Source organism: Bos grunniens, chromosome 5 (genome assembly GCF_055505025.1).
Source record: "Bos grunniens cultivar Pamir isolate PY7600 chromosome 5, Bosgru_T2T1.0, whole genome shotgun sequence".
NCBI classification, from domain to species: Eukaryota; Metazoa; Chordata; class Mammalia; order Artiodactyla; family Bovidae; genus Bos; species Bos grunniens.
In genome coordinates this window covers 91700675-91722063 of record NC_141169.1, presented here as the reverse complement: position 1 = coordinate 91722063, position 21389 = coordinate 91700675, and the positions used below count along the sequence as shown (strand labels likewise).

At 36.8% G+C, this 21389-nt stretch overlaps 1 protein-coding gene across 13 annotated transcripts in view; it reads left to right on the top strand.

Moving 5' to 3' along the window:
- The window catches only part of PLEKHA5 (pleckstrin homology domain containing A5), a 262192-nt gene that overhangs the window by 155116 nt on the left and 85687 nt on the right, over window positions 1–21389 (top strand). For 11 of the 13 annotated variants that reach the window (XM_086401863.1, XM_086401862.1, XM_086401861.1 and 8 more), the window contains 6 exons: window positions 785–868; window positions 1759–1879; window positions 4741–4845; window positions 7179–7251; window positions 13882–13982; window positions 18171–18286. In XM_086401863.1, the coding sequence (XP_086257989.1) occupies window positions 785–868; window positions 1759–1879; window positions 4741–4845; window positions 7179–7251; window positions 13882–13982; window positions 18171–18286 (600 nt within the window). Of the gene's footprint in view, window positions 1–784; window positions 869–1758; window positions 1880–4740; window positions 4846–7178; window positions 7252–13881; window positions 16029–18127; window positions 18287–21389 lie in introns of those variants that run through there. The other 2 variants (XM_086401870.1, XM_086401868.1) reach the window with 1 other exon arrangement.

Sequence of the window (21389 nt, the reverse complement as noted above, 5' to 3'; positions counted from 1 at the left end):
TAATCTTATCACTTGACCTAGGAAGAATAGCAGTTCTTAGGCAAAGATCTTTTTCTCCAAAAAATAGCCACTCTTAAAGCAGTTTTTTTTTCAGCAAGCATAAAAGGTAGATTTTTCTTTGTGCTGTTTGTACATTCATTAGACAGTTTTGTTTACTCCTTCCATTTCTCCTCTTACATGTTTCTATAGCATACTTTCTTCAGATATAAAAATCAGTCCCTTTACATGATTTATGTAAAGATTTTTTTGTGAAACGACAATCCCATAAATTATTGCTCTTCCAGTGCTACACTCTACATTTAATATTCTGATGCCCGTCTTGTAGTGCTATTAGATTGATCTTTCCATATTTGAATTTGATAGTGGGTCTCTATAATGTGCGTAGACTGGGATACAAAATAATGGATGTAGGTGGATACTCATACTTACTTTCTATTCATGGCCCACCTGTCATGTAAAATGCAATGATTGTGGAGCCAGATCAGCTTCCTTTTGTTTATGAAAATAGAAGAACAGGTTGAGGTCCTACTCTGGATAGGGGTGGGTTGGGAACTGGTGAGTCTAGCTGTATTGTAAAACTAAGTTAGCATTTACACACACATGTACATACAGTAGATAGTAGAAAGGGCTATGTAGGAGTGTCAGTACCTGGGGCTTTGAATTGCATCACCTTTACTCACTAACTTTATTGTTGCAATGAAGAAATTGGCTATTTCGCTACCTGGTATTTTGTAAAGTTTGTGGTAATAGTACATTCATTTTCTCTTATTCTCTTTTCTTCCAGCCATAATGAAAGGAAAGTGACCTGTAAACATCCAGTCACGGGACAGCCATCCCAGGACAATTGTATTTTTGTAGTGAATGAACAGTAAGTAAAGCGTTTCATGGAACGCCTCTATTCAAAATGGGGTCAGCATTCCAATTGCTGTTATCCGTATTTAATACAGTACAATTGAACAGTTCTTTTATCTGGACATTTGTAGTCAAGGGTAGTAACAGAATACCATCTATTTACTATGTGTGGTTTAGAAACATGGCTTAGAATTTTTTTCATGAGGAATGTAATTTCAAAAGCTATTTTTACAATAGCTCAAACACAGAGAATAAACTCAAGATCCCTGGATGCAAGGTCAGGGGGAACTAAACTTGGTCAAATTATTAGACTAATTTGAACTTAGGTTTCTCATCCTTAAATAGAGATACTGGGAATTACCATTTCTCAGGATTTTTATAAGCATCAAGTGAAATTTATTTGAAAATAGTTTATAAACCTGTTCTTCAAAAATTAGTTGTTGGTACCATTGTTATTATTTTCTTTTAGGGGGTTGGGAGAGGGCTGCTGCACTGCCTGTCTTATGGGATCTCGGTTCCTCAACCAAGGAACGAACCCGTGCCCTCGGCAGTGAAAGTGAGGAGTCCTAACCACGTGACCACCTGGGAATTCCCTATCATTTTTATGGCCTTCAGTATTATAATAGCAAATCTTGTAATTAAAACGTTCCAGTTAGATGACCAAGTAACATAACTGTATGAAAGCTTATTAAAATAAACATGATATTAACTTAAGTTGTGCTTAGTTATATTTCAAGTAGTTATAAATATTAAGCTGGAACTATAGAGCTTATTAAGCTCGAACTAATACCCAGCTGTTTGGAAAAGTCAGACAGACACCAGCATTATTAGCTCCAGGAAAATGTCATTATAAAGTGGTTTACAAAAGTAGCACGTTCTGCCACTCTTGACATGTTATATTTTCAGGACTGTTGCAACCATGACATCTGAAGAAAAAAAGGAACGACCTATAAGTATGATAAATGAAGCTTCGAACTATAACATGAGTTCAGACTATGCGGTGCATCCAATGAGCCCTGTAGGGAGGGTAAGTTATTTTGCTTACTCTTAATTATTGATAACTGACATAGTTGGTAGTATCCATTATTATTACTCTTAATGAACTTAGAATTATAGAACAATCATTTCATTTTTGCTATTACATGAATCTAATTGCATTTGAAGTAATTGGCATAAGAAGCAAGGCCTTAGAATATAAAGAACTAAGATTATATTTTAATAATTTAATGAGTTATAGTTTTTAAATATTATAGAGTTATGATTTTGAATTGTTTTACAAATATAATGGATGTTTGTGTGAGACAGTGGCAGTTTATTGAATCTACTTAAGTTTTAAAGGTGACGATTAATTCAATGACCTAGAAATCCTATTATTAAGTATGCCTGGAATGATATATTGGAAAAGGAAATGGCAACCCACTCCAGTACTCTTGCCTGGAAAATTCCATGGATGAAGGAGCCTGGTAGGTAGGCTACAGTCCATGGGGTCGCAACGAGTCGGACACAACTGAGAGACTTCACTTTCTTTCTATAGTTCATTTTGGAGAAGGAAATGGCGGTCCACTCCAGTGTTCTTGCCTGGAGAATCCCATGGACAGAGGGGCCTGGTGGGCTACGGTCTATGGGGTTGCAAAGAGTTCGACACGACTAAGCCACTAACACACGCACACAGAATGATATATATATATATATATTCTATTTTATTCTATAATATTATACTACTTTGTTAATGTTGTATCCATTACTGCTAAAAGGTTTCAAAACCCTATGTCAGTTGTTTGATGACTGAAATATTTAGAATCCATTATGTGAAAAGTATTATAGCCATAGGGATACAGAAGTGGATGGTTTTTCTTTGTAATCAGAAACAAAAATACTGTTTAATCTATGATCTCAGACTTGTGTGGCTATAATAATTTATAGTTATTGCTTCTTGTACCATAATGTTTATGTTTTGATATAGAATTTTAATGTAAAAATGTCTTCAAACTCTTAGAAAATCTGCTAAATCTGAATAAATAGTTGCCTTAAAGTTACTGCTTGGTGCCTAAATTAAGGATAGCAAGAGAATCAAAAGATGATAAAAGAATTGTCTTTATTTATTTAGAAAATAATTATGTATTTTATAATAGTAAAACAGTTGTAATAGTAAATTATGGTTACTGTAAAGAAATACTTAAGGTTTTTTTAATGAAATATTGTAGAATATTAAAATCAGTATAGATTTTCAAATAATATAAATTATTTCTATTTTGTATATGACATAAAGTATAAGTGAGCATCATGGTGCATTTTAATTAAAATCTAGAAAAATGACTGGTGGGTAGAGAGCCACTAAGTCACTGTCTGGAAAGAAAGTTGAATCTGTGCCTCACACTTTACACCCAAAATTTTCCAGATGGAGCAGGTGTTTGAAATGGTAAAAAACAAAACCATAAAAGCAGTACAGAAAATAATGGAAGTTTTTTAAAAAAACAAAAACAAAACAGCCAACTCAGAATGCAGATGTGCTGTCTAAATATGACAAATCCCACAAGTCAAAAGAGAGAATGAGAAATTCAGTCACAGAAAACTATCATGCGTGCATAATATTGATAACTTATATGACAATTAAAGAAGAATACTGAGGAGTAGGTGTTATATAGGCGGTTATTTGAGGGGGAAAGACAGAGATTCTGTAACTGTGAACAGTCATTTACATGAGTAGATACACATATATACACAGTGACATTCGTTGCCTAGAGTTGTGTTTGGGTTGTTTGAATGCTGGTGTCCAGAGGTGAGAAGTAGACTGGTCCTTCTACATCTTTTTGTACCATTTGAGGTCTATACTGTGTTTTTATGCATTATTTGTTCAAGAGGAAATTAAAATTTATCCAGAAAAAAAAATGCCATGGTTGATATTGGACCTTAAAATTCTATTATGTACTAATATAACTTTTACAAAAGGAGGTTTTAATGAAATGTGCTAGCTTTCCAAAGATTCTAGTAAGTTGAAAAATAAGAGATAAATTGATACTACTTACCTTCCTTGTTGCTGCTGCTGCTAAGTCGCTTCAGTTGTGTCTGACTCTCTGCGACCCCATAGATGGCAGCCCACCAGGCTCCTCTGTCCCTGGGATTCTCCAAGCAAGAACACTGGAGTGGGCTGCCATTTCCTTCTCCAACTTACCTTCACAGAGGAATTGAAATTCAGCTTCTTTTGTCTTTATGTTTGTTGGTCACCGCTATTGTTCCGACTAAGATAAATTGTTTGGGTTAAACATAGCAATATTTTAAAAGATTATTTGTAGTTTTAAGAATATGGTAAACACCATCTGGCTGGCATCATTCAAGTTCAGAGTTGTCCTTAAAGAAGAAAACACTACATGACATTAAGCAGTTCCTTCCAGTCTTGTTTTGATTTGATGTGATATGTTTGTTTATATTTTATCTGTGAGATCTGCTCTTGTAACTTGACACTGTTGACTTTAATTGGGACAACACTGTTAACTGCAGATATGAGTCAAAAAGTTCTGTCATTTGGTTTATTCTTTAAAATGCGTTAATATAATTTTTACTGAAGATTCATTTTATTTAGCAGGTAGGGCAAAATACTGCCATACACTGTGCCTTTTTAAAAATTGTTCCTGAAAATTTTAAAGGAGAGAAATACATGATCCTTTTGTAATATCCTTGAAGAGGAAAAGCCTTTGTGCAGAATTCTTATACTTGAAACAACTAAGACACAAAAGCAGAATTGCAATAATTCATCTGAAAAGATTAAATCCTGAAAGTTTCAAAGAAATCTGGAGAAGAGATTTTAAAAGGTTAAAATTATGAAGATAAAAAGTAAACTCAATATCTAGGCATTAATACCATATTTTCTGTTGGGCTTTTTTTTTTTAGACTTCACGGGCCTCAAAAAAAGTTCATAATTTTGGGAAGAGATCAAACTCAATTAAAAGGAATCCTAATGCACCTGTGGTCAGACGAGGTTGGCTTTATAAACAGGTATTTTTTCCCCTGTTTGATGTGAAAAAAGAAGAGAATATAAAGAAACCTTTTCAGCTGAAGGTCCTAAGACAATTATATAAAGTAGAGAAGAAACTGTATAGTTAATCATCCAGGTTCTTCCCTTTTTATTACCATGAAGAGTGTTAGAGAAACAGTGAAAAAAGAAAAAGTAATGGGTGTTACCTGGAACAGAGGTATTGTGTGTGTGTGTGTGTGTGAGAGAGAGAGGTATTTCTAAATTTGAAATTAAATGTATGTTGTATGAAAATGTTAAAAATAACATGCTAAGATCTTCTAGGCAAAAATATTTTTTCAGTGGAAAAAAATACAGAGTTGTTGTTCATTTTCTATCCTTATAAAAAGGTACAATTATGTACTTCTCTGCTTTGATTTATAGAGAAATTTGATGATAATTCGAGATTTTCCTGAGTTTTGCAGATTTTTGTTTCCATGCCCTCAAAACTACTCTTTCAAGTGTCTGCTTTTTTTTGTTTCTTTTCTTGTTTATCTGTTTGCCCAGGCATAGGTCACTCTTATACCCTGATAAGTAGGGGTTTACATTGTTCCATTATCTGGAAAACCTGGTAACTAAGCTTTTTTGGAACCTTGTTAGTTTTGTAACTGGTAAGGATGTGTGTACATTAAACTTGGTGGCATCTGTTTTGATTGCTGAGAGGCTGTTTTCTTTTTCACTTCCCGGTTTGCATCTGGATTTCAAATGACCTCCAGATAACTGAGATAACTGCACTCGGGACCTTTATCTGCCTGTGTTCTGTCTTTCTGATTCTACATGTATGCAGATGATGTTAGTTAAATATTAGTTCATTAATAGTGCTAATTTACTCTGTCAAATAATGCTAATTGCTTTCAGATGACCTAATAATTATATTCATTAAAATTCACGATGAGGTCGTTATGAAACATGCATTAGACGTTCCACCTGACAATTGGATGGCAACTAATCTAACGTATTGGAAGTAGACCCACTTAAAATCCAGAGAATCCCCATTCAAGCAAATTAATTTTGCCAATTTCTGACTGCATTGATTGAGTGTGTAACTTGGATACCAACTTTTAATTTTTATTTAAAGATCACTTAACTGTATTTTAACCGTCTGACATTTAAACTTATCCAAGCTGAAAGAATTTTAACTAGATTTTCTAATGAGTCCAGATTCTGTTCAAATAGCTAAATGTGATATTGAGCTTTATAGAGGATATGGGACTCCTTACTTAAAATGATTGCCGTTCTTAGTTCTTGATCCCTTGATTAATTTAGTATTGCCAAAGCTCTACCAACAAGTTTCTCTACTCCTGAGTATTTATTCTGTAATAGGTGTGTAGCTTATAGAGAATATTTGTAGAACTGCTTAAAAATCTAAACTTTGAAATTATCTATACTAAAGAAATAATTAATGAAGAAATTGAAAATGTATATTTGGGGGGGCGGGAATACTTTCCTTAAGTGTAACTGTAAATTTTAAGGATGAAATCTTACTTAAGAGATTTTTACCCATATAATTTCTTCAGTTCTGAAACCATCCTTATGTGATGGTCACAACTAGAAATAAATTGAGAAATATTAATCAACACACATACAAACTGGCATCTTTTTTACCTGTTTATGTCTGTGTTTGTGTGTGTCTGTGTTTCATTTTCTCCTATGGTTTTGGTTTATTGCATGTGGGAAGGTAGTTTTTATTTAAATTGTAGTTTTGTTTGAGCTTGGTATTTTTATTACCCAAATTACTTAGAAAAAGCTGCCAAGTGGGTACTCTCTTCTGCAGGATAAGCAAAACCCAGGCTGGATATGTAAGAAGAAAAAAATGTTTATTAAATGTGTTTGTATGCTAAGGTTCCTTTATTCATAATCATTTTAAATCACATTACCTTTGGAATAATTTCAAATCACACACTTTTCTTCATGTTGAAGATTAACATATTTATTAAATCTGGCTTACCAGAATGCACACCCTACTGCACAGTCACCTTATTCTCATGCTCAGACGTGTTCACATCGCTTGCAAATACGAAACCAGATCAAACTGCTTCAGCAGAATTCCTTTTTACGTGACAGTATTATTCTTCAAAGACCAGTGTACTTAGAAATACGTTACCATGTTATAAATCCCTGGAAAACTACCCCCAAATTTTGATTAGGGTTTTAGTTAGATTTCTTTTTTTTTTTTTTTTTTTAAGTTAGATTTCTATGCAGCATATATCAAACACACCTTGTTTTAAGAGCTTATTTTAAACAAATGCACCAGAAATGAGTTTTCACTTTCTGAAATGAAAAAGAAATAATCCTTTATCATGCTGGTTTCATGCAGGACAGCACTGGCATGAAGCTATGGAAGAAACGCTGGTTCGTGCTTTCTGATCTTTGCCTCTTTTATTATAGAGGTGAGTTTACTACCACAAACTATAGAATATATGTGAAGCATCAGATACTCTTTCGAAGAAAAAAATTAGAAATCTTTTTACTATTTTATTATCAACAAACTGATATCAAGAAACTCTTGATATGTGTGATATGTGTGTGTTAGTCACTCAGTCATGTCCAACTCTTTGTGACCCCATGGACTGTAGCACACCAGACTTCTCTGGTGAGAGTCCTTGGGATTCTCCAGGCAAGAATACTGGAGTGGGTTGTCATTCCTTTCTCCAATTGACGTATGTAATTTGAAGTAAATAAGGTGGGACAGAAGGCAATATAGTGCTTCAAACTGAATGGTCTTAGTTTTGGTCTGGTTTTTGTAATCTGTTTCTGCTAACCTGATTTGTTTATATGAAGAGCATGTGAGTATTCACTCTATAATGTTATCCTTGAATTCAGTGCCTAATAGATAAGAAAACATTAATTTGATGGGATTCTTTTTATATGTCAATTTTGTCACATCTAGCCATTGGTCCACTAGACACCCCATTCTCCCCAGCAAATGATTTTAGAGCATTAGAGACTACTATGATGTATTAGCAAATAAGAAAAATAGCAAAGAATTTATTTATTATGATCCCTTCCAGTACCCCCTCTCTGTCTCTGTCTCTCTCTCTCTCTTTCTCTCACACACGCACACTTTTCTTTTGAACAATGGCAACCCCCTTGAAATGAGAAAGTTGCAAAAGGGATTAATAGCCTACAGATTAGGCTATTAATGTTGATGGAGAAGAAATAAAGGTATCATTAAAAGCAGTCTTCATTTATATCTCTCTCTCATTTAATGTTTTTGTAGGCTTTAATAAGTTGTTGATTAACGCAGAGTCAGAGTCCAGAGAAGTCTCTGTTCAGGTGCCATGTGGCTACGTTAGTGTCCCCAGAGTTGGTGTCAAACAGTGCAAGGGATGCATATGCCGTGTGGCCCTAGAAATCTGCTTCAGCTACAGTGTAAAATCATGAATCTGGACAGTCAGCCCTTCTTCCGTACTTTAGAATCTGGTTGGAATCAGTCAGTATATAGTTACCAATTTACATACCACAAAATACAGTAGGATTTTAGAGCCTATTAGCAGTTTTTAAATTTACTTTGTGATTGTCCCCCCAAAAAAGGTGGGACAGAATTCTGTGGTCACCTATCAAAGCAACATATGCAAATTGACCTTCAAAATTTGAAATTACTAGAATTGTATTCATCTTTTTTTTCCCCTCACTGAATACTGAGGTTGAGAAATACTGCTGAGTCAGAATTAACCAAACCTATAAAATTTCATGTTTGGCGTAGAGATATTGGTTGGGCTGCAATTGTGGTATTATCTTTAGTTAAGTGCAAGACTTAAAATTTTCTTTAAAGGTTTTCCCAGTCTTTCAGAAAGTCAGTGTTTGTAACTCATACATTATTCCTAAGCTTATAATTTGTACTTTTCTTTCTTTTTTTCAGTATGTTTTATAGACTAAATTTAGAACTTTAAGAACAAGAAAATGTTTTCTGCTTCTCACATAAAAAATTTCTTAATGTTAATTTGCAACAGAAAGAACACTAAATTCTTTGCCATTTGATATTATTATTGCTTATGGAAGTATCCTTGCTACTCATCACTTTTATTAAAATAACTTTTAATGTAATTTGAAAAAAATAAAGGTGAATTCCAAAGCCATTTTGAGTATGAGATTCCATATTATTTTTAAACATATGTGTGTTACATTCAATACATCTATTAATTATAGTGCAGTTTCCCTAGACAGGAGGAATATGAAAAAGAAGAAAATATAGAAAAGAAAGAAATATCACTTCACTCACCTCTTGTTCTTCAGATGGTTGGAAAGAAGCATATGATACTACACTTTTGCTACTTTATCAACAGGAAATGTTAGATTTTGAATGAAAACTCAGATTTTAGTGAAAAGATCCTAATAACTTGCAATTTTTAGACTGTTAACCATTTGCTAAGCACATAACATTATGACCTACTGCATCTCTTCCTCACAGCCAGCTGAACGTGAAAGTGTTAGTCACTCAGTTGTGTGCAACTCTTTGTGACCCCGTGGATAGTAGCCCTCAAGGCTTCTCTGTCTGTGGAATTCTCCAGGCAAGAATACTGGAGTGCACAGCTGTTCCCTGCTCTAGGGGATCTTCCCAACACAGCCACCTGATAAGGTGGCAGATCTTATTCTGCACAGTCACACAGGAGGAAACTAAGGGCAGCAAGGTCCAGTAGCTGACCTGAGGTCTCCCCTAGCAAGTCTCAGGAGCCAGGATTTGCACCCAGGCACTTGTCCTAACCACAAGTTTCTGCCCCACCCAAATCTAATCTTCTCTTTTTTTTCTTGGCCACACCATGGGGCTTGTAGGGTCTTAGTTCCCTGACCAGGGATCAAACTCCGGGCCCGGAGCAGTGAAAGCACAGAGTCCTAACCATTACACCGCTAGAAAATTCCTAATCTCGTCTTCCCTCGTGCATTGAATATAGCAGCCCCATTCATTTCTTCTCTATCTGTCCAAGCATCTAATACTCTAACATTGAGAGTGTGCTGTCAGAAATTTTTAACAGATCAGTCTGTGTTTTACAGATATGGAAAATAATACAGTGAGAGAATAAGAGCTTTGCTGCTTTTTTTTTTTTTTTACAATAGAATAGCATCCAATACCAGATGGAAGCCCAGGTTCTCACTGTTCTTTACAAAACACCGGGCATTTTGTGAACACTGTGATAAAGCACGGAAATTGCTCTCTTCTGTAGTCAGTCTATTGATGAAACTTAACATGGGATATAATTCACTCAGCAAATATTTATTGAGCAAGACCTGGTTCATTCCAGGTATTATTAAAATAGCAGTGAAAGAAAGCTTCCATAAAGCTTGCAATCTCCAGAGGTCAGGGAGACAGTGGATCCACTCAGATAAATAAACAAGACCACGGTTAAGTGCTTTTAGGAGAAGAAGGTCATGATACAAAAGAAGGTCACGGGGCAGGAGCCTGTTTGGATCAGTACTCTGAGCAGACGGTTTAGGTACCACGATACCAGTGACAGGGAGGAGCCAGAGTGAAGCAGAGTATCCCAGACAGGAGGGACAGTAGTTCAAAGGCCTTGTGGTAGAAAAGTGTTGGGCATATTGAAGGAGCAGGAAGAAAGCAGTAACCCAAGCTCTAGGGTTAGCACTAGGGAAAGAGATAGATGGAAGAAGTGGATGTAGGATCCATGTAGGATGCTATTGGAGTTTAGATTCTGCCCAAAATGCCACAAGGAAGCGACAGTATATTTTTAGTCACAAGAGGAATGTGCTTTAATTTACATTTTCGAAAAGCTCACTCAAGCTGCTGTTGAAGAGAAAGTGAAAGTCTCTTAGTTGTGTCCGACTCTTTGCAGTCCCATGAACTATACAGTCCATGGAATTTTCCAGGCCAGAATAGTAGAGTGGATAGCCATTTCCCTTCTCAAGGGGATCTTCCCAACCCAGGGATCAAACCCAGGTCTCCTGCATTTCAGGCAGATTCTTTACCAGCTGAGCCACAAAAGAAGCCAAAGGATACTGGAGTGGGTAGTTTATCCCTTCTCCGGGGGATCTTGCCGACCGAGGAATTGAACCAGGGTCTCCTTCGTTGCAGGCAGATTCTTTACCAACTGAGCTATCAGGGAAGCCCCAAGCTGCTGTTAGGAAACAGGTTGTAAAGTAGAAGGAAGGAAACATTGTGTAGAAATGATGGTGGCTTCAGAGTAGGGTGGTAGCCAGCAGTGAGCTCTTTTGATGCACCAGACATCTTAATAGGTGGTAAGATGCAGAAATTAACAATATAGACTCCTCTCCTTATGGAGCTCACAGATTAGCTGAAGGAGTCTGAGAAAGAATGTTGTAGTATTCAGTTGTGTTGATGACTGTTGACCAGGCCTGTACAAGGAAGGGGTCAGGAAAGGTTGATCTAGAGACAAATGACTTGCTTAGTACATACACAGCATGAGTGAGCATGGCATATTTGTAAAATAACACGCAGAGCTTAAGGAGTAAAGGTACCTGAAAACCTAGCAAGAGGAAAGGCTAAAAAGTAGATCAAGGCATAAAAGACATTTGTTTGTCATTCTAGTAAATTTAAACTCCTGTATTAAACACGAAACTGTAATTGTATGTATGTCTTATGTTGTTCTCAAACTTCCTTGAAGCAGAAGAAACGGTGGATCTAAAATGTCCTTTGAATCCACTAAGGTGTTGGGATTCTTATGGCTCCTGTCCCAGGTTGTGTTCCTGAGGAAGCAAGCCTTGAGATAGAGATCAGTGTGCAAGAGGCTTACTGGGGAGTGGTCTTGGTATCAGGACCTGGGGCTGGGGAGGAAGGGAAGTAGGACAGGGCAGAAGGAGGAGTTAGGCTTCCCTGCAGTCTGGGAAACACCTGGCTGACCCCCAGTCCCCGACAAGGAGTTCATTCTTTCTACAAACATCAAGTACCTTCCCTTGGCTTGACCAGAGTACAAGGCCCTCTGTGTGATTGAAACTAAGACAGTTACCTAGGTAGAGAACTAAAAAAAATGCCTTGATTAAGAACATTTAGGGCTTCCCTGGTGGCTCAGATGGTAGAAAAATCTGCCTGCACTGCAAGAGACCTGGGTTCAGTCTCTGGGTGGAGAAGATCCCCTGGAGAAGGGAACAGCTGCCCACTTCAGTATCCGTACCTGGAGAATACCATGGACAGTGGAGCCTGGTGCGCTGTAGTCCTTGGGTCTGCAAAGAGTCAGACACAGCTGGGAGACTAACACTTTCACTTTCAAGAACATATAAGTAATGTAGCATATGACTTTGGATAGTCATTTGATGAAGATTTTATATGCCTTCAGTTTTATATAATAATAATGGCAGTTGTTACTGAACTTGTAGCATGGGCTGAGTGCCTCATTGCAGTCATTATGTCTGTTAACTCATTTAACCCTCACAGCATGTTCCTTTGTGGCAAGTCCTGTTTTCTTCAGTTTTATGATAGATGACACTGAGATACCCAGCATCCGGTAGCTTGGCAAGATCTTACCGCTACTTAGAATCCAACTGGGAAACAGTCCATGATAATTGGTGAAGTCACTCTATGCTTATTACCTCTGCATATTCTGAAATAACTTTAGGAAAGTCAATTTTCCAGTTATACAACATAGAAAAATTTATTATTTGATAAAAAATGATTTTTTAATAAAGATGATTTCATGACCTGTTTCTGATTATATGTTTTATATAAACATAAAATTGGATTTAAAATTAGAATGTGACTCATTCTTTTAAGTTGTCATTCTTTATAATTGTTGTCTGCTTTCTGCCCCCCCCCCTTTTTCCCTTTCAGAATAAATCTACACTTTTGTTCATTCTGTCTTATATTAGAGAACTAATGAATATAATAAAAGCAAAATTTTGTTCCAGTGTTATGAGAAGAGTTACAGAAATTAACCTCTAATGTGACTTTTTTCTTTTGGAAGTTTCAACATATATTCTAGAAATGAGGGGAAAATAAGTGAAATCCCTTGTTAAGTTTATAATAATAATAATAAAAACATGGCAAGCATAATAAAAAGATTTATTTCTAATTTATGATTTTTCTCATTGCTGAGTTCACCAGCCTAATGCATAGCTTTATTAACCTGTCTTACGGGTCTCTAACAATGTACTATATATTTCAAGTTTCATAGACATCTCTGCCCCCAAGCAGCAAGTTAATAATGTGAATCTATACTGTTCGAGAATGAATGTTTTGACATTTTCCTAGGTATATTTTATGTGCTTGCCTTGTAGGTCTGTGATTTATTCTCTTAACTTTATTGTGTATCATAGTGACTGGTAAAAACAACCCTTCAAGAATACATGTTTAAGAAGCATATAATATTTCAAGTATAGTTTAAAAGATATTTTTATGTGTATATATTCATGTATTCAAAAATGTTTGAGCATCTACTATTGTTCTAAGTGTCTTTGTGGAGTTTACATTCTAGTCGGGGAGAGGAAGATGATAAGTAAAAAATAAAACATACAGGGTTTCAGAGGTATTGGGGCACATGTTAAGGGTCATTGTGGTAGAGCTCCAGAAAGAGAAGAGAAGGTTCTGGGACAGATCAGGATGGAAGCACTTCAAAATAAAGCAGTCAAGAAAGGCTTCATTGATAAGACATGGAACAAAGTCTGAAGGTTGTGATGAGAGAGCCATGCCTATCTGGGCTTTAAAATGGTTGCCTGTTTAAATCCTATGGGAAACATGGGTGGATTCATTTTGTAAATTTTCAGTGTCACCATTTACACGCTTATGTAGTTTCAGTGAATCACATGCCAGAGGACTTTGTAGAATGCAGTCTATATGCCAAAGGTTTGCCATTTTTATGTCTAATTGACCTTGTTCTGACATGTGGGCCAAGTTCTGATTTGCTTAAGACAGGGAATTTTGTTGAAAGTAAAGCAGTATATATATACTCCATTATTTAATGTTTTCCCTTAAAACCTTACAATATAATACATGAATGAATTACACAAATTTATATATGAAAGTCTTTTGGTTTTGTCAAAATAAGTTTTGAGAAAATTTATTCTGCTTCATGAGAACACTGGAAATTCTAATCAGATGTTCAATTACCTCTCAGATGAGAAAGAAGAGGGTATTCTGGGAAGCATACTGTTGCCCAGTTTTCAGATAGCTCTGCTTACCTCAGAGGATCACATTAACCGCAAATATGCTTTTAAGGTAAGGACATAGTCATACTTTTTTTTTTCTGAATTTGAATGTTGCATTGGTTAAGAAATGGATATTGACTGTGGATTATCACAAAAAGACATTTTAGTTACAGTCATTTTTAATATTTGAAATATAATAGCGGTCTTAGGGTCGAGGAGAAGAGTGTCCCTTTAATTAGTAAGAAGTACATGCTGAAGTATTAAAGGGCCAGGTGTCTTTCGTGCCTCCTTTCAAGTGGTTCTAGATCAGGGGTCCCCAACCCCCGGGCCACAGACATGTTAGGAACCAGGCCACCCAGCCCCACGGTGAGAGGCAGGCAAGCAAGTGAAGCTTCACCTTATTTACAGCCCCTCCCTATTGCTTGTATTACTGCCTGAGCTCCAGCTCCAGTCAGATCAGCAGAGCCATTAGATTCTCATAGGAGCTTGAACCCTTCTGTGAACTGCGCATGCAAGGGATCTAGGTTGCGGGCTCCTTATGAGAATCATCCTGAAACCATCCCTCCCTGGGTTCATGGAATAATTGTCTTCCATGAAACTGGTCCCTGGTGCCAAAAAGGTCAGGGACCACTGTGCTAGATATAGCAAATATGTTAAAATGCTAATAATTGATAGATATAACTGTACTATCCTGGTGATCATTGTATTGTTCTTTAAAAGTTACTGTATATTTGAATTTTTTCATAATAAACTTGGGGATAATGTGTTTTTTAACCTCATACATGTGCACTCATGATTTTAGAGAAGATTTGCAAAGGTGCTCTTAGATCTAAGTACATCATGAATATCAGATAGTTTTGAGAGCCTATTGAAGATGAAACATTAAATCTATTATTAAATCTAAGCAGACCGGAGCTCGCTTCCCTTAACTAATAATACTCACCCATCTGTGATGTGCTAGTAGAACACCCTCAAATAAGAAGCCCCTTTAATGCTAGTTCAGTTCAGTTCAGTCACTCAGTCATGTCCAACTCTTTGTGACCCCATGAATCGCAGCATGCCAGGCCTCCCTGTCCATCACCAACTCCCGGAGTTCACCCAAACTCATGTCCATCGAGTTGGTGATGCCATCCAGCCATCTCATCCTCTGTCGTCCCCTTCTCCTCTTGCCCCCAGTCCCTCCCAGCATCAGAGTCTTTTCCAGTGAGTCAACTTTTTGCATGAGGTGGCCAAAGTATTGGAGTAGTTTAGTGCTAAGTTGGTTATTTTGTTGCTATTGTTCTCAAAAACTATGCTGCATTCTTTGCTTTATGATGATGGCTGACATAAATTTCGGAAGTCACCTATTTTTTTAAGTCAGTTTTAAATTTAGAACTCTTGAGGGGTTTGATGTAAAAATTTCATTTTAAGAAAAAGAAGAATATAAAGGTAACGTATGCTGTTATTTAACAGTGAAAATGTGTGTACCATTATAAAATTGAGTCACTCTGTAATTCCTGTCCACTTTTAAAGAATAGTCAGGACTGCAGCTGAGCTACAATTTTGGCCAGTTAACATGTTGCATTTATAATTACAGAGAAAAGACTGGGAAAGGCAGAGTGGTCGGAGGGTTGTGGGTGGCTTCAACCAGAAGGTTATATCCGAACAAAGACCACTGGTTATGAAGGCATAAGCTACCCATTTCCGTATGTTACAACAACATTTAATACCAATAAGTCAAAATAATAATTTGTTAAAGTACAATGCCAAACTCTCTGATACTGACAGTTAGTTACTGGGGCACTGGTTTAAATTCTTTTGTTTGCTCATCAACTTAGCAAATGTTTATTGAATTTGTAGTAGACAGGATATTTTGCTCAGGTCTTTGACTCTATATATATATAGAGAGATTTTTTTTTAATATCAATAAATATGATGTTAAAATAGCAATAAAAGTGACCGTGTATGAGTATATTGTCTCTGTAATTATTTAGTTTAATTTTGATTGTATTTTATCTGTAACAAGAATGATGATTTCTGTTTTCAAATTCTCTCCTCCACGATGTTGTTTTCTCTGAATTTATGAGCCATGTTTACTACTAAGTCTGTTGGCGTTGATCCTGCTGTTTTCACAGTGGTAAGTAGGAAGTAGAGACAATTGCTGAACAACACTGTGGAACTTAAAAGCTAAATCGGGAACTTTGCCATCATATTCCCATTTGACAGATTGCAAGCTTGGGTGTGGTTTGTTAGTGTCTTGAGCCCTGGCCACAGCTGGAACTTCTGAGTGCCAGCCCAGCATTCCTTCCACTCATCACAGATATGGGCAGTGGGTCTTTATCCATCTCTCCAAAACACCCCTTAGTCTAGTCTAGAGACTCTGGTGGTTTTAATCACTTTAACAGTATATAGCGCTTGAGCTGATTCTTTTTTTTGTTTGTTTGTTTTTGAGCTGATTCTTTCTCATGGTTTCTGTATACAATTTTATATCCCTTCCACAGTCAAATGGTATTTGTTGGTTCTGTAAGTTGATTTTCTCAGTGTATTGATTCAATTTATTTACATCTTGATTCTGAAAAAGGTTTCCAAGAAGCTAATTTGACGCTGTAGATAAAGCAGACAGTCAGGATCTCAGAGTAAAGTCTGTTGCTCCAGGTCTTCTCCTTGCATCTCTTTAGACTAACTCTTTTGCCTCATTCTGTGCTGAAATAACTTGTGTTTATTTATCCTTGTCTTTCAGTGTCTACTGGGGAGTTGTCACAGGCTTTTTAAAATTTATTTTATTTACTTACTTATTTTTGACTGCACTGGATCTTGGTTTCTATGTGGGCTTTCTCTAGTTGCAGCAAGCAGGGTTTACTTCTAGTTCTGGTGCGTGGGCTTCTCATTATGATGGCTTCTCTTGTTGCAGAGTGTGGGCTCTAGAGCAGTTGTGCTGCATGGGCTTGATTGCCCCCAGGTATGTGGAATCTTGCTAGACCAGGGATTGTCGGGCAAATTCTAATCTATTGTACCACCAGGGAAGTCTGTCTCAGGCATTTTTAAGTGGAAATTAAGAATGGTTCAGGACTTAACTGGTGGTACAGTGGCTAAGAATCTGCCTGCCAATGCAGGGGACATGGGTTCGATCCCTGGTCCAGGAAGATTGCATGTGCCACGAAGCAGCTAAACCCATGCGCCGCTGAAGCTGGTGCACCCTAGAGCCCATGCTCTGCAACAAGAAAAGCCGTTGCAGTGAGAAGTCCCTGCTCGCCACAACTTGAGAAAGCCAGTGTGCAGCAACGAAGACCCAGCACAGCCAAAAAATAAAAATAATAAATAAATAAACTAGGAGGCAAAAAGAATGTTTCTCCCACCTTGGCCTTTGTTTTCTTTTTAAAAATTTTTTTTATTAAAGTCTAGTTGATTTACAATGTTGTATTAACTGGCCTTGGTTTTCTGCTCAACAGGCAGCTACTGCTGCTGTCCGTCCTCGCCTTGCTGGCCCAGGGCTGAGCCGAGCGCTCAGTCCTTGCACTGGGGAGCTGTCCCTCAGCAGGGCCTCCATGACATTGTTTTCCATCTGCTTCTGTGGGTGGAGGCAGGTTAAACCACTTACTGGTGATATAGGGCTTCTTCCTCAAACCTAGAGCATTTATATTTTACTCTGATACTTGAGAAGAAAACCTAAAGGGCAGTGCCATTTGGGGTCATTTATGAATCTTTTATGTTTGTGTATAGGTGTCTATAATGATTAGCCAAACTGCTTTGAGAGCAGCAACTTTTAAGGGCTGAAGGAATTGCTGCCACAGGAGGGAAATGCAATTAGTGACTTTAGTTGCTGTTTGCTGTGAAACATTCTTGAACAGAGAGATGTGAACTGTAAATAGAAATTGCTTGGGGTGTGTCCATGGAACAGGGATAGCCAGGTGCTTTTTTTCTTACCTCCTTCTCCTCCTACCTTCCCTTCCTTTAAACTTTTTTTTTTTTTTTAAGAAAATGAAAAATGATAAAGATAGGAGAAAAAAATGTAAGATGTGTATATTTTTTCAATATTGAATAGTGTTTTTCTGAAGTCCCTTATTTCTATATCTATATGTATTGGGTTGGCCAAAAAAGTTCATTCATGTTTTTCCATAACATCGGAAACCCAACATTTGGCCAACTCAGTAAGACAAGTCCACTTTCTTTGAAATTTGATAGTAATGGTCTGTGTAGGGAGCCACTGAACTTACTTTCTTTCTTTTACTTTTATAGGTGCCATATTTCTATTTAAAACAATCATGTCGTTTTCGATCAGGCTGCCCATCCGAACATGCGGACCTATTATTTCTGCACTGACACAGGAAAGGAAATGGAGTTATGGATGAAAGCCATGTTAGATGCTGCCCTGGTGCAGACAGAACCTGTGAAAAGGTAAAGGCTTGTAGGGAAAGCAGTGGTGATTTCCACTTATATTTATCCCCTGCCTTGCAAATACATCATTATCATAGTACATGTCATTTTAGTAGTCATGATACAGAACCATTTCTTCCCCAGAAAGCAAGGATTAAGTTCATCTTCTATATTAAATCAGTACACCTCTAGTTGGTTTGAGATACCACCTGAATTTTTATCCCACCTTCCCTCTTTATTCATTCTCACCTACCCATGTACTGAGGTGAATCCCAAATCCTAACATTCCAACTGAATGTTCTTTCTTCTTACAGAATTACCTTTAATATCCGGTAAGTACATTTTTAATTGCTATCTTAAAAGTACACAGAACAGTGTTTTTTAAGGTTCTGAATCTTAGAGGAGAATTTATATTCATGAAGTTAATTTCACTGTGTTTTTATATTATGTTGTATGTTTCTCAAGTTTAATCAGTTGAAATAAAAGTTTTTGATATGTTTCATTTCTTTGGTGTTTCCGGGATATTTCTGATTGTTTCATGATGAATGTCTCCAGAAAATAGTTCATCAAGCATCTAGATTATTTCTAAATATATCTACTTCTTAATGAATTCTATCTTCTTTCTTTTAAAACTCCAGGACTTACTTTGGTTATATAAATATGTACTGTTAAAATTGATGTAAGTGTGATTTTTCCCCCCTGCCTTAACATATGAATCATTTTAATATTCAACTATATTAAAAGCTAGTGAGAGGAAATCAGCTTCTAAAATATGTAAATATTAGCTGAATTATGAGCTTGTGGCATTTTTAAAATATATTCCTATATTTTGGACAAAGATCTATGATACAGTTAAATTTTTTTTTGAGTCAACAACAGTTGAGCACATATATAAGGAAGATTGCTAACTTGCATGTCTGGTCTTTTTACTATTTTCTCAGGAAATTAAAGTCTTTTGAGGTGTTGATTAAAAGACTCAAGTTGATGCTGTATAAGTAAATTTATGTTTATCTATTTCAGATCAGTTTAACTAATCACTAGTAATTAGAGCTAGGCAATAGTATGCAGAAAAAAATAAAGAAGGTCCAAGGTTGAACTCTGGGACACCTGTTTATAAGAATAGCTACCTCAAACATAATGCATTTTCTCGATTGAGAGCTAATAATGGGAAAATCTGCTTTTGGAATTCCATGTGTAAAAATGACCTGGATGGACATAAAGATGAGATTATTATGACAGAGAGCTCCAGAAAATTTGTTAGGTGAAAAAAAAAAGAAAATCTTAGGATAAAACTAACTTCAGATAATACTGACTTTCAGGGAATTGTTTAGAATACAGAAATCAATATAGTCATTAAAATATATGATTTCTAGATAAATTTAGTTTCATATATTGCACTTATCCCAGAATTTCAACTTCTATTTCCTTTTCTTGTATTTTCCACTCTAAAAACTAGTCAGTTCAGTTCAGTTGCTCAGTCGTGTCCTACTCTTTGCGACCCCATGCCTCGCAGCACGCCAGGCCTCCCTGTCCATCACCAACTCCCAGAGTTCACTGAGACTCAAGTCCATCGAGTCAGTGATGCCATCCAGCCATCTTATCCTCTGTCGTCCCCTTCTCCTCCTGCCCCCAATCCCTCCCAGCATCAGAGTCTTTTCCAATGAGTCAACTCTTCACATGGGGTGGCCAAAGTACTGGAGTTTCAGCTTTAGCATCATTCCTTCTAAAGAACACACAGGACTGATCTCCTTTAGAATAGACTGATTGGATCTCCTTGCAGTCCAAGGGACTCTCAAGAGTCTTCTCCAACACCACAGTTCAAAAGCATCAATTCTTGAGCGCTCAGCCTTCTTCACAGTCCACCTCTCACATCCATACATGACCACTGGAAAAACCATAGCCTTGACTAGACGAACCTTTGTTGGCAAAGTAATGTCTCTGCTTTTGAATATGCTGTCTAGGTTGGTCATAACTTTCCTTCCAAGGAGTAAGCGTCTTTTAATTTCATGGATGCAATCACCATCTGCAGTGATTTTGGAGCCCCCCAAAATAAAGTCAGCCACTGTTTCCACTGTTTCCCCATCTGGTCCCATGAAGTGATGGGACCAGATGCCATGATCTTCGTTTTCTGAATGTTGAGCTTTAAGCCTACTTTTTCACTCTCCACTTTTACTTTCATCAAGAGGCTTTTGAGTTCCTCTTCACTTTCTGCCATAAGGGTGGTGTCATCTGCGTATCTGAGATTATTGATATTTCTCCCGGCAGTCTTGATTCCAGCTAGTGTTTCTTCCAGCCCAGCGTTTCTCATGATGTACTCTGCATATAAGTTAAATAAGCAGGATGACAATATACAGCCTTGACGTACTCCTTTTCCTATTTGGAACCATTCTGTTGTTACTAACAATTACTCCTAATTTATGCTGATAAAGATGATATTCAATATTGTGTCTTGACTCTGGACAACTATTTGTTGATTATCTGCCCATAGCAATTGTTAGCCAGTTGTGTTGATATAATTTGCCCAATTATCCAGGAATTATTGAATACCACCTATGTGTCCAACCTGGTGTCAGTCACCATCATCCTGTAGAAATTACATCTTCTAAGGACTAGTGGTTCAGTGGCTAGGACTCCATGCTCCCAGTGCAGGAGGCTGGAGTTTGATCCCTGGTCGGGGAACTAAGATCTCACATGCCACAACTAAAGATCCCGCATGCTGCAACTAAGACCCAGAGCAGCCAAATAAATTAATTTTAAAAAAGGAAGAAAGAAAGAAATTACACCTTTTATTCTATCTCTAGCTCATTTATGAAGTATTTTAACCTATGAACTTCAATGTCATCGTTCCCCAATGGGCAGGCCATTGATGGCATTAAAAAATTCTAAGCATAATATACATTCTCTGAATAATTTTCTGTCTCTCAGCCCATTATGATCATTTTCTGTATTTGCATGTATCTTCTGCAGTAACTTAAATGTTACTTTTTAAAATTAGATCACAGGTTTTACATTATTTATGTTATCTTAATATACATTTTTGAATAAGTTTTGGTTCCATTTAGGGAGAAGTCAGCATGTGTCTTTTTTGATTACATCTCTTAAGTCTTTGGAAAAACTGAGGGAA